At 44.7% G+C, this 14,133-nt stretch overlaps 1 protein-coding gene across 1 annotated transcript in view; it reads left to right on the top strand.

Moving 5' to 3' along the window:
• cacna1c (calcium channel, voltage-dependent, L type, alpha 1C subunit) overlaps nt 1-14,133 on the top strand; it is a 1,034,505-nt gene that overhangs the window by 985,484 nt on the left and 34,888 nt on the right. Inside the window, exons 39-40 of the mRNA XM_070900503.1 lie at nt 3,369-3,503; nt 6,535-6,887. Of these exons, the coding sequence (XP_070756604.1) occupies nt 3,369-3,503; nt 6,535-6,887 (488 nt within the window). The remainder of the gene's footprint in view (nt 1-3,368; nt 3,504-6,534; nt 6,888-14,133) is intronic.

Below are 14,133 nucleotides of genomic sequence, written 5' to 3'. Positions count from 1 at the left end.
CCCGCCACCACAGCCTTGAAATGCACAACTCCCAATCTCCCATGCTTCCCCACCCCAATATTCCCCCCCCAATCTGCCACCCTCACTGGCCTCAAGCCTCGATCTCCCACTCCCCCATCCCGGCCTTTGTGAGTCTTGATCTCCCTCCCCTGTTACTCCAGGTCCCCTGATCAAATCCCGACCCTCCCCCGACCTCCTCTCCGTCCCATTCCCAACTGAACCCCCGGACCCACTTACCTGAGGGCCGCTGTGACGCCAGCAGTGGCCTGAATTTCCTAGCAATCCTCTGCACTTCTCGCTGGCGGGCTGTAGTGCCGCACTAGCTCTATAACAATGAGGTCCAAGGCCCAATATCAGGGACGCCTCAGATCTCACCATTCTGGTGCAGGGTATTTACCTTGCACTCCCTCAGCACCTAAAAATAGTCAGTGGCAAATTTCTAGGTCTCTGTGTCTTTATTTCATTTTTTTAGTTCTTTTCTTCATTATTTTAGTTGTTGTTTTCAGCATTTTAATGAAATGCTATATATATATATACCCTTCACCTTTTGTTTCTGAACTTGCACAAAGAATTACCTGAATCACAGCCATGTTTTATCTTGTAGGTTCTGCTTTCAGTTGCATATTAACATAACAAATGAATATTTATCATAACCATAAAATTTTAAAGTATATTGTATAATGACATTCTTTATATAAATGCAATGGTAGAATCTTCACATAATTTACCTTGTAAAATCTTAAGCATTCAGTAAAGTACCAATGTCTCATAGATATTTGTAATAAAAGTAGATTGTATAATAATGTATTATAATATCAATTTAGTGCATTATTGCTGAGAAGAAATATTTTTGATATTTGCTTTGAAGTTGATGCAGATTTCAAATTCACCCTGAACAGCTTGCAATACCACACATGTTAGAAGGCTTTAGTTGTGGATAATCCAGACATTCCGTTCTTTAAAATAATTACAAAAAATGCTGGAAATGTGCAGATCAGTCAACATTGCGTAGAGAAAGGTTAATTTCTGACCCTTTTATTATCTGAGCAGAGTACTGATTGAACCTCTCTTATGCGGGACACCCTTATCCGGCATGACCCCCCGTCCAGGGCTATTCCCGAGTGGGGCGTGCGCGGGACACGACCGTCAAAATCCTGCTCACCAATATAATCTTTCTCCAACATCAGTTGCCTCCTCCTCATCATCCTGCTGGAACTCCTGCAGTCACAGTCCTTGGGCCGGCTGCTCCTCCCCACAGCGCTCCCTCCGGGGGGTCGGGCCAACTCTTCGGGGCCCGCCGGGGCCCGCTGACGCTTCTGGGCCCGCTGGGGTCCGCCGACTTGCCGGGGCCCGCCGACTCTTCTCCGCCCGCTGGGGCCTGCCAAGCTCTTCTCGGCCCACTGGCCCATCAGCTCTTTTGGGCCCACTGACTCTTCTGTACCCGCTGGCTCTTCGGGGCCTGCCGGCTTTTTGAGGCCCCCTGCACATTGATTGGCTGACTGACTGACTGACAGTTGGTCCAGTCAATCAGCACATACACATACTTACCCCAGCAACAGCACTTAAAGGCGCAGTCCATCCAAACACGTGACCATCCCTCATCCGGTAAAATCCCTCGTTTGGGACAGGCTAAGTCCCGAGGATGCCGGATAAGGGAGGTTCAACCTGTACTGCAATTCTGACTAGCGAACCTATGCACAAAATTAAAGGTCTTTAGAATTCTTGATAACACTCTGTATTCATAATGTCAGTATGGAATAATCGTTCCTACTAGCTAATTTCTATGACTCAGAATTGGGCACTGGAAAGAGTTAGTTGTTTATTTTTAAAGATTGGAACTGCTATCAGAACAGTTGCAGATAGGTTGGCAGGTCCAAAGCACAATCCTTATGGACCAGTATACTCCCTGAGAAAATTTCTGCATCACTAAATACTCTTGAAACACAATTCTCACATGTTTGAAAAAGCTAGATTTTCTTTTCATATTAAACACCCTTAGGTGCATCTTGGGCAGACGAAGATAAAATCTTCTTCAGGAGCCACTCCATCGACTCCCCATTTGTCCCTGTCACTTCCAGGATTTTACTCTGGTTGTAACAGGGGATGTACGACATGCCAACCCTAAAACAGTTGGCATAGTGTAAATGTAAAAGTGCAAGTGACAAAAATATGATATCTGATGTATTTGCTGTCCTTTGGAGGAGGATCCTTTTGGCATCTACTAACATTTGATTTCTCTTTGGTGGTGCCTAGGTGTGGCTCAGTACCACATACATGCCTGCTTTCTGCAGGCGTACTTACCCCTGCCTTCATTGCTGGCCTATCTCGTCAGGATATCTGAGGGGGCCAGGAACCCCCGAGACACACCTCCAGATTGGCATTGGGACAGGAGAGACAGGTGGAAGGGGGATCCCCGCCACCATCAGAATTTAAAGTGCAGGTATCCAAGTGTGGAAACCAGGCAGAAATGGGTTCCGCCCTAACTTGCAGCCCCTTTGCTGTTCCATGATAGAGAAGAATTTCAGGGGTTTTATGTTTTCTTTAGATTTTTGATGATTCATTTCTGAAAGTACAATGTATCTGAAATTTGATGAACATCAAATAGAGGTTTTAAAATGACTGACTTGGTTATGGATTCACACATGTACTGTTCCCAGCATGTTCATCTTTGAAACCTACCCAGAATCCAACCAGAGAACATGTCATAAATTTCAACTAAACAAAATCAAAATTGATCAAGGCAACATGAGGAAGTGGTTTGGATCTGGAATGCACTGACTGAAAGGATGGTGGAGGCTGACTCAATTGTGGCTTTCAAAAGGGAATTGGATAAGTACCTGAAGAGAAAAAATTTGCAGGGCCAAAGGGAAAGGGCAGGCTAGTGGGACTAGCTGAATTGCTCTTGCAGGGAGCCAGCACGGGCTCGACGGACCAAATGCCGCCTTCTGTGCTGTAACCATTCTATGATTCTATGACGGATGGGTCATAGTGGTAGTGTACTGTTATATGCATCTGTACACTCCTGCTCCTCCTGGCCCACAAGTAAACATTTTTTTTTAAACATACCTTCTGGACATCGTCTGGTCCCAGATCCAATTCCTGACAGCTTCCCGCATGGGCCTCAGTTTAATTTTGTAGTTCTGCATATTTAAAGAAGGACACCGCCAGCTTCAGCCGAGTGTCTTTGCCGCCTGCAATTGCAGTTGGCCAGATCATGTTGGCCAGTTTCCCGTTCCATTTTAGCTGCCTCCCCGCCTGGTTTCCACTGGGCGGGGAATTAAAATTCCCCCCAGTATCTGTACAATAATATGTAAAGGAAATTTTTCACACTTTTAGAGCTTTTTCTTTTCCCTTTTTTTCCTTTCTAGGCTGGTCTACGTACTTTGCATGACATTGGCCCTGAGATTCGACGCGCCATATCTGGGGACCTGACAGCAGAAGAAGAACTAGAAAAAGCAATGAAAGAGGCCGCTTCAGCTGCATCTGAAGATGACATTTTCAGGGTAAGTTTCACATTAGGTAATCACTAAAAAAAATCATGGAGGGATTTAAACATTTCACCTTAAATCCTGTATAGGTCAGTATCATGTGGTTTTATCAGCCTATTTTTCTTAAACTCATTTTTGATATTATGACATTGTTTACATAACATTCAGCCAGTATTTTATACAATAAAATGATGTATAGTACCTTTGAGAGGTTCTATAGGGTGGAATCTTGAAGACATGACTTGATGTGTTAAATTGTTACTTTGCATTTGTGCTAAGTTCCTAGTGCTGATAGATAGAGGTACAACTAGAATTGAATCTGTGGAAGTCAATATAGAAGTATTCCTGGCAATAATTAGGGCTCTTAAGGCAGATCAGGCTTCTGGGCATAATTATATTCACCGTGGAGTACTAATAGAAATTGGGTTCTGTTAACTGAGCCATTGGCTCGTGTATTTAACAGCTTTTGAAATTTTGAATTATTCCTAAGGACTGGAGAAAGGCCCATGTGCTGTCTATATTTAAGAATAGCAGTAAATTATAATCTGGGAATTATAGGCCACTTAGTTTGATTTATCCATAGGTAAATTGCTGAACTAACTATTAGATATGTGTTGTACAAACACTTAGAAAGAGCAGTGGTTATTTGGAAATAGATGTCCTATCTCACTGTTAAAATTTCTGAAGAAGTCTTCTATATTTACTCTGACTTCTTTAAATATCATCAAGGTCTAGTAACTTATCACTGAGTTCTGCCTTTTCGACAGTCATCTTTAACAATCGCTCCATATCCTCCTCTATTGCACCTATATGCTGGCTTCCACTATCATTTGTAAAACAAAAAGGCAAAAATATTCATTCAATATCTCTGCCTTACCTTCATCATCCACAACTAGACCCCATCTTTTATCCTTGTGTATTCCTACCTGCTCTTGAACTATTCCTTTACTTTTTAAAAAATATTTTATAAAAGTCCTTCTAATCTCCTTTTCACCTTCTCATTACACTTTCTATATTCTTCCTAATTTTATCTCATGCGTCCCTTTTAAGTTTATTTTTTTTTATATATATATTTATCCATGGAACTCCATTCTTTGAAGTACCCACTTTCACCATTTAGCAATTTTGTACTCTATCCATCTCGTATTTGAAGATTTCCCACTGTTGATGCATCAAACCGTGCTATTTTTTTCTGCCCAGTTATTTAGGCATGATCCCTTCTTATCACACTGAACTTTCCCTTTTTTTCCACATCTTTGATTCATCATTATTCTTTTCTAGTCATACATTGAACCTAACAAAGTTGTGGTCATTATTTCCCATTATTTCTCCAACTCTCACATCAATTATTTGCTCCACTTCATTTCCCAGAACTAAATCAAACAATGCTTATTTCCTTGTTGGATTAGAAACATACTGATTGAGAAAGTTAAATGAATATGTAGCAAGGAACAGGATCCTGTGTTACAATGACAATTGGAGAGAGGAATCGCTGGGCTCGACCTCAGCACCTGCTGGGCCCGACTCTCAGCCCCCCGCTGGGCTCGACCTCTGCACCTGCTGGGCCCAACTCTCAGCCCCTTGCTGGGCTCGACCCTCAGGCCCCCATAGGGCTCGGACACCGCTCCAATGGGCCCGACGCTCAGGCTCCCGCAGGGCTCAGACGCCGCTCCAATGGGCCCAGCTCTCAGGCCTCCGCTGGGCTCGGTTCTCAGCCCTTCGCTGGGCCCGGCTCTCAGGCCCCCGTTGGGCTCGGACGGTGCTCCTATGGGCCCGACTCTCAACGAGGTGCGGCGTCTGAGCCCAGTAAGGGGCGGCGAACGAGCCCAGCGAGGGGCAGCGTTCGAGCGAAGGGCGGCATTCTAGCCCAGCGGGGGGCAGAAGTCGAGCCCAGCGAGGGACGGCGCAGCATTTAACAGCGGCAGGGCTGTGGCCCATGAGCGACATGGCATGTATAACATCAGAGAGGTCGTGGCTCAGGAGCGGCGCATCATTTATCAACGGAGGGGTCATGGATTGGGAGGGGCACAGCATATAACAGCGACAGGGCCATGGCCCAGGAGCGGCGCAGCATTTAACAGCAGTGGGGTCATGGCCCAGGAGCGGCGCAGCATATAACAGCGGTGGGGTCGTGGCCCAGGAGCGGCGCAGCATTTAACAGCAGTGGGGTCATGGCCCAGGAGCGGCGCAGCATATAACAGCGGTGGGGTCGTGGCCAGGAGTGGCGCAACAGAGCTTGGTCTCCAGTTGTCTTGGTCATCCTCGCCACCAGACCTAGCTCTGTCAAGCCCATGTGGTGGCTGATGTGCAACGGTCACCACACGTTAAAAAAATCCACGCACAGGCATCTTCCACCCTTTAAGATGTAACATTGTAACACCTGTGAGCCTATCTTTTTTTGGTGTGAAGAGCATCATCCGCATTATCCGCAATATTTCATTATTCCTCTCTACTACTAGTAGTAGTAGAGAGGAATAATGAAATATTGTATGCAACATGATGGTTCCTAAAGTGTTTTGACTAAGGAAATATGGCAAGTAAAACTACTGATCTAGGATGCCAGCTGTTAAGCTATATAAATATTCTAGAGTTTTGCATGACTTGGCTTTGGCAAATGGGGAGGCATTTTAGTGGAAAGAAGAGGCTTCATGGGTTGAATGTCCTTTTCCCATTCCATACTTTCTTGTAATCCTTCTTCCTGGATATCCTCCTCCCCTTTGCACTGTTCCATGGCTGAGAGTGCAGGAAGGAATCCGTTCTCAGACTTGTCCAAGTGTTGCATTATAATTGGCTACTTGGGGAAGTATAGGGTTATTCAGTTTACTTATCCTCCCTGCTCTGTGAAACTGTCAAAACTCTGTTCTGTATCTACTTAGTACCTTGGCAAATATTGAGAAGTCTGTGGCACAACTCATTCCTCAAACTTGCTATTGCACTTTCAGCTGAAATTATGCCCTTATAGTGAAAAATGTAGGTTAATTGTTAGAGGATCTGTGTATACTGTATAATATTGGAAAGCTTGAATGAGCATGTTTTCTTCCCACAGAGGGCTGGTGGCTTATTTGGTAACCATGTTGGCTATTATCCAAATGATGGTAGAGGCTCCTTCCCACAAACTTTCACCACCCAGCGTCCTTTGCACCTCAATAAATCAGGAACCTCTCAAGCTGAAATCGAGTCGCCATCCCATGAGAAACTGGTTGATTCAACCTTCACTCCAAGCAGCTATTCCTCCTCTGGGTCAAACGCCAACATCAACAACGCCAACAACACTGCAATATCCAGATTCCCAAGTCCAGTCAATTACCAAAGCACCGTCAGCACAGTGGATGGTCTTGGAAATTCTCTGACTTCAGCGCTTTTATTGCAAGGCACAACCTGGAAGATCAATCCCAAAAGGTAAGTTTGTAATATTGCAACATATATGGAGATGTTTCTCTGTTATTGCAATTCACTGTCATTTCAGTTTCAAGCCTGTTTATTATATTAATGTTTTTGATATAAAAAAGGATTGTGATAGGGAACAGGCATTGAGTACAGCGTGAGCCCACTACGATAAGCAGTGTGCGTTTCGTGTGAGCCCCACCAGAATAGACAGTGTAACTGCGGTATGCACCCACTACAGCATGCTTATGTTGTGAGCCGTATAAGTACAGGCAGTATGAGTATTGCATGACCCCCATCACAACAGGCAATAAGTTTAGATGAGCCCATGACAACATGCACTGAGTGCACCGGGTAATTAGAGTGAGTCACAGTACAACAGTTTCACTGGACAGGAGTGCAGATTGGAGAACTGAGCATCATTGTCATAGCCCTATCTCTGACCTGCACTCCTGTCCAGTGAGGATCTGTGTTAGGTACACAGCCTAGCCGAATTTAGCCTTATATAAGTACTGTGTTCCCACCACATACATTATAAGTACAGTATGAGCCTCCTTTAAGCAATGTAAGTAGTATGAACCCCATCACAACAAACAGTGCGAGTACAATGTGAACCTCAATTCAACAGACGGCATTAGTATAGTATAAGCCCCACTGTAACAGGCTATGCAAGTGTGGCACAGCCCAAGCATAACAGACAGTGTACTACAATGCAAGGCCCAACACTTCATCATTTCATGACTTTTTCATTTATTACACTGTTTTATGTTTTCCAAGAGTTGTCATATGTATACTAAATAATATCTAATTAAATAATTTTTCTTGTCTGTTTTCATGCTCACTTGTGAAACAGGACACGGTATTATGAAACACTGGTACGGTATGTACCCTTACAGTAGTTTTAACTTCTGTAATATTATTCTTGCTCTAGTTAAATGATAAGTGTATTTATTTTATTAGCTAAATTATTTTTAGGGTCTATTCAGATTCCCCATCTTCTGGTTCAACATAATTGCCTGACAAAGAGAACAGGTTATTTATATCCAAGCCTCAGCCAATGCCTCCTTGGACCAAATACTAAGAAGTGTGTGAGAGTGGTGTGAGTTGACTTACCCTCCAATTTCCCTCAGTTACTCCATCTGAGTTTTATCCCTATTGTGCACCTCATTGAGAAGGCCAGGCCTTAAGATGATCAACTCACTAATTTGTAGAGGAAAACTGGAAGTTAGACATGTTTTTTTGTTTTGTTTTACTGCTTAAAATATTTTAAAGCATACTCATTTATTTCATCATCATCTTCCTCCTCTCCATTACCAAGTGGAAGTACTCAAAATCTAACAGCCTCACTGTAAATCAGCAGAGCTCTCCATTTGAAGGATGGAAAGCTCACAAGACAGCCAAATCTAGGGTCCAAACACAGACGTCTCGATTTTAACTCTCCAGAAACCATATTGGAGTGGGGGCGGGGGGGCAGTTAAAATTGAGCAAGGACTTACCCACTCTTTTCCCACCTGATCTGGCCAACTCAATTTTAAATTGCAAGCAGTAAAGGCACCCATCCTAAGCTGGCAGATCGAGGTCACTGAGACCGAATCTGCCATTTTAATCTGAGTGGCGGAGCAATGCTGCCTACCTGCCAGGCAAAATCTGCTGGGAACAGCAACCAGAGCACAGAAAAGTAAACTTTTAGCTTCCTTGTGGGGCCAAGATGAATATGTACGCCACAAGTAAACCTTGGGCCTTCCCTGCCTGGCCATCTTCCCCCTTCCTCCAACTGGGATTCCCCTCCCGGAGCACTTACTTGGAGCCAGGGACTATACAGCTAGATCCCGGCAGAGGCCTCCTGCTGCTCCATTTAAATATCAAGCTGTTGCACAGACTGATATTGACAAAAACAGAAAATGCTACGCAGTCACAAGCGTTTCGGTTGGGAAGTTCACAAGCAGCATACCTGGAATATTGTGCACAGTTTTGGCCTCCTTATCGACGGAAGGATATACTTGCCTTAGAAGTGGTGCAACGAAGGTTCACTAGATTGATTCTTGGAATGAGAGGGTTGTCCTATGAGGCATTGAGTAGATTGGGCCTATACTCTCTGGAATTTAGAAGAATAAAGAAAGAAAGACTTGCATTTATATAGCACCTTTCACAACCACCGGACGTCTCAAAGCGCTTTACAGCCAATTAAGTACTTTTGGAGTGTAGTCGCTGTTGAGATGTGGAAAACGAAAGAGAGGTGATCTCATTGAAACATATAAGATTCTGAGGGGGATTAACAGGATAGATGCTGAGATTGTTACCCCTGGATTGAGTGTCTAGAACTAGGGCTCATAATCTCAGATAAGCGATCGGCATTTTAAGACTGAGATGAGGAGTAATTTCTTCACTCAGAAGGTTGGGAATCCTTGGAATTCTCTATGCCAAAGGGCTGTGGATGCTGAGTTGTTGGGTATATTCAAGGCTGAGATAGATAGATTTTTGGACTCGAGAAATCAAGGGATATGGGCTTGGATTGAAAAGTGAAGTTCAGGCCAAAGATCACTCATGATCTTATTGAATGGCAGTGCAAGCTCGAGGGGTGGTATGGCCTACTCCTGCTTCTAGTTCTTATGTTCTAATACTAATGAGGCTTGGCCATGAAAATCAGCCGAGCCCCCCGTTACCGTTCCTAGACAAGCATGCCACTTGCTGTATTATGTTCCCACCCGGGAGTTAAAATCAATCACAAATGCTGCGGTTTTGCCAGCGCTCAGCAGACCCATTTGGTGGCGGGTCAGCTATGAAATTTAAAATGCTTGACAGCGGGTCAGAACCCACTGTCAAAACACACACTTCTGCATTTCCCGATGTCGTGTCTGCCAGCGCTGAGCAGACCCGACAGGCAGCAGTGGGGAACCCAATTCAAATCATTAGTGGCTTGTTTAGAGCCACTTAACAATGTTCCCAGCTTTTTAAGTTTCAGAGGTCTCCCACGGGTTTCCTGCTGTGCCGAGACCTCATCAGTGAAGCTGAGGCGGGAGGTCAGTGGCCATTGAATCAGCTGATGAGTTGACAGCTCCAAATGTCCACTCAAAGCTCCCAGCTGATTAAGATATCTTCCCTTAAGCATTAGCATCTCTAAACTGCATTTCCACTACAGATTCAGGATGCTGCAAGTCTTTACACAAGTCTCCATGCAGTCTGACCTCATTACTTCTCTCACCATTGACAGATCGCTTCTGTCATCTCTACCTCACCTGTCATCAATTCCATCAGCATGGGTGCACTTTATATTCTTTCATCTTGGTCCTCAGAATCTTACCACGATCAGCCCCAACATCACCAGGCATACCAACAGCACCAACAACCACACCCACCTTCTCCGCAATCACCTGATGCTGCACAGGACAGAGGTCATGAGCACCTGACCATATTGCTCCCCAGGACACCAGGGATGGCCTCACCATGGCCAGATTTACTTGACTTGATGCTGTACACCCTGGCTACCACATGATGCGCCAGGTTGACACCACCCCACACCAACACCATAAAGCATGCCTACAATGCCCAAGCCATTCTTTTCACACTCACCACCATTGTGGGGATAACGTTATTTCTCACCATTCACTGCAATTCACTAAGCTACTTCCAAAGGTGCACACAAATCTGTCCAAGAAAGCAAAGTCTTGAAAATAAAGATTTCAATGTTTGACAGCACATTAACAGAAATTTCACATGAACATTGGCTGAAACACGCACGTGCCTATCCTTGTGTGTTGTTAGTTGGTATGATTAGACTAGGATGAGGGCGAGTGTGATGGGTGGCTAGTGAGATGGGGAAGTGATTGTGCAACCAGGCTGCGTTGGTTTCCTGAGGAGGTCTCTCCCGCCCATTGGAAGGGAAGAGAACCTCCTTGTGTGCTGTGATTCTCTCCATAAGCATATGGAGGGAGTGATGGGAGAGCCTGGGTGCACCTCTGTGCAGTGCTTGTCAGTTCTTGCAGCACCTCAATGCTGTAGAATGCTGACAGCACAAATGTCAAAGTAAATTTGCGCATGGCCCCCTTAAGGAAATCGGCTGATGACACGTCATAAATGACGTCACCAGACCCACTTCCTTCAATTGGCAGGAAATGCGCTGGGTGGGCTTAACAAGCCCAATGAGGGGAAAGTCATGTCAGAGGCCGGGATTGAGCCAACAGCGAGGCCGAGACCCACCACCTACGTCGCCCACCGAGGTAGGGAAAATTGAGGCGAGAGTTTTAGTACTCTACCAAGAGACCTAGAGTCACTAATTACTTTTAATTTGTAACTTCTGATGTTTGTTAGCATGACAATTAATTCACTATTTAATCTTTTTGCAACTCAGATATGCTGTTACTTGCAATATCATCACAATTAACAATAAAACTGTAACTTCTAGCTTCCTGTCTCCTAGATGATCCTCCAATGTCCACTTCTGCTGGACTTTTTTTTTTTAACCGATTAAAATCTATACTTTGTTTTGATCAGAACCTATAGACCGTGGGCCAAAAGCCTATTTTCTTGCCTTGATTTTTAGTTCCGTAGTCTCCATAAGAGAATAACTTAGAACCATGCTAAATATGTTAAACATATGTATCTGAAGCAAAAACCAAATATTCCCAAATCTGAAAATTGAGTATTACCGAGAAATGGCCAAAAACAAAGAAAAACATAAAAGTGGTTGCTATGGACTTTCTTTTGCCTAGCAACGGTGATATATCAATGCTACTGCTAAATTTTAAGCATGGATAGTGTAAGAATTGGTCAAAAGAAGTATCACTGAGGTCATCTGGACGCATTATATGATGCAGTTATACATAAATCTAAGTTTTGTTTTCATATTTGTTGCTTAGTAAGAAATCTACCATAGCAACCATTTATTTCATATACACCCGCATTCATTTGTCAACCATATAATTATAACAATAATTGTAATAATAATAAAAGCAATAGTATTGATTTTTTTTTAAAGATATAAGTACTGAAAAACAAAATAGATCTGAAAAAAGTTAGAGGCTGAAAAGGAATACATAGCTCTGAATCATCATCAGAATCAAGGGTATCTGTTTCCTCAGCCCGAGAAGTCTTGGGCAAAGATGCAACATTCTCACAACCTCCACACGAGCAGACGTTGGTACAAAGTAGCTTGTTGAGAAGACAAGAGCACCTTCCTTGTGCACACTGGGTCTTTTTGCATGAACAATGTGCAAGCTCCATTACACTTGCTGATGCTGGAGGAAGTGTCATCCAGTCTGTGACAAGTACATCAACTTCAAGTTTCCACCCATGGGACTAGATTTTACATTTTTGTGCAGATCGCCCAAACATGGCCGTTATTTCTGGCATGGGCGGTAAAATTGGGTTTTCAGATCACCAGCTTGTCACCCGTTCTCAAAACTCCTTGTCTCCATTTTTGAAATTGGGCTTTACCATGAGCAATATGAAATGGGCATTAGCGTTAAATCTCTGACCTTCTGCCGTAAACTGTGGCTGTCCTTAGCAACGGCATGGCAATGCTTGATTCCTGCGATTCAGGAGGTCAGGGGTCATCATTACATGCGCAGAAGAGGAAACAGAGCGAGAAGGAGCAGAGAGGGACTGAAAGCGTGTGTGGGTGTGGTATGTGCTTGTTTGGTTGTTGTGGGACACACGAGGGAGATTCACCAGCAGCAAAAAGCCTACTAAGAACCAAGAACATAGTTGGCACCGAGTTTTTGTCCAACAAATAACATATAAAATGGAAGGGATGGAGGAGGCCCTGGAGCTGTTAACCTGGAATACCGGTGGCAGAGGGCTCCCAGTGGTCCCAGAGCGCAGCACAGCACCCAAGGTGCCGCACTGCCATTGCCAATGACACATGAGAGCCAAGAGCAAAATCTTGCCTCTGGCTCGGAGCATGTTCCCACCTCGGGACCGTCCTCTCTCGTATCCGTCCAAGCAGCGTTTCGGCCGTCATCCCCCCAATGAAACATCGTCTGAGGAGCTCCTCGGCCAGGCGGCTTGGAGTCAGGAGGGGAAGGGGAAGTGGGTGGGGGGGGGGAAGGAAAGTGAGGTGCATGGCCGCAGGCATTGTCTGGGGCATATTTTTAGATTGCTGCTTCTATATTGGTGGGAGGGTCGCAGCAGGGGGCGAGGGGGCTACCTTGTTTTGCATTTGTGTTCTGTTTTGCTGGAAATGGGGACCATTGTTATGATGTAAATGTGATAAATTTGTTGTGGGCTGCGGCGGGATGGTTTTTACAGATATACTTATGGTTTCAGACAGTGGTCGGATTAAATGTTTTTAATTAAACATAACCTTGTTGCGCATTGGCTCAGATAGCTGCACCGTTATACACTGGTGATTCCTTAACATGAAAGGATATAATTACACTTAACTTGAATCAACTTAAACTTTAACTGTCACCAAGGTGATGCCCACCATTGATGTATGACCTGCACACCCAACAGTGTGTCAGCTTTATAAATAACACCAACGTTCTTTCAGACAAAGCGCTCATTTATGAGCTCCTGACGTAAGAGTCTTGCAGCTATGTAGCCACCGTGGGCCCTTTCCTGCGGTCTACAGGGGGGGCGGGGGCATAGCTTCAGCATCAGCCTGATTGTATGGCCCGATATCAGCATCCACCTCCTCGTCCTCCTCTTCCTCTCTCTCCTGAGGTGGACCGTCAGACCCTTCTGCTAATTCTTGTCCCCTCCTGATAGCCAAGTTGTGTAGCATGGAGCACACCACCACAGATTGAGCTACCTGCCCAGGATGATATTGGAGCTCACCTCCTGAGTGGTCCAAGCATCTAAAGCGCTGATTAAGCACTCCAATGCTTTTCTCGACGATATTGCGAGTGGCTCTGTGGCTCTCATTGTATCGCTTCTAGGCTTCGGTGTGGGTGTCACGCATGGGAGTCATCAGCCAGGTGGCGAGGCCATATCCTTTGTCACCAAGCATCCAACAATGACCTTGTGGCTGATTGGTAAACAAGTCAGATACAGTGCTCTCATGCAGGGTGTGAGCATCATGGATGCTGCCCGGAAATTTAGCATTCACTGCCATTATAATTTGTGTTGTGTATGTATATACCCTGTACACGCAATGTACAGTTACATAAGACCATTGAATGTATCTTTACACTATATACAATATGCTTGTATCACCAGAGGGTGAACTGGTGGAGACCTAGAGGTCACCTGCACACACCACAGGTAACCAAGTATAAAAGGTAGCTCACCTTACTGTAGCCTCATTCAGGAGCTGCAATAA

Source organism: Pristiophorus japonicus, chromosome 15, assembly GCF_044704955.1.
Source record: "Pristiophorus japonicus isolate sPriJap1 chromosome 15, sPriJap1.hap1, whole genome shotgun sequence".
Classification (NCBI taxonomy): Eukaryota; Metazoa; Chordata; class Chondrichthyes; family Pristiophoridae; genus Pristiophorus; species Pristiophorus japonicus.
Note: the sequence above shows the minus strand (reverse complement) of the source record. Positions and strands in the feature narration are given on the sequence as shown.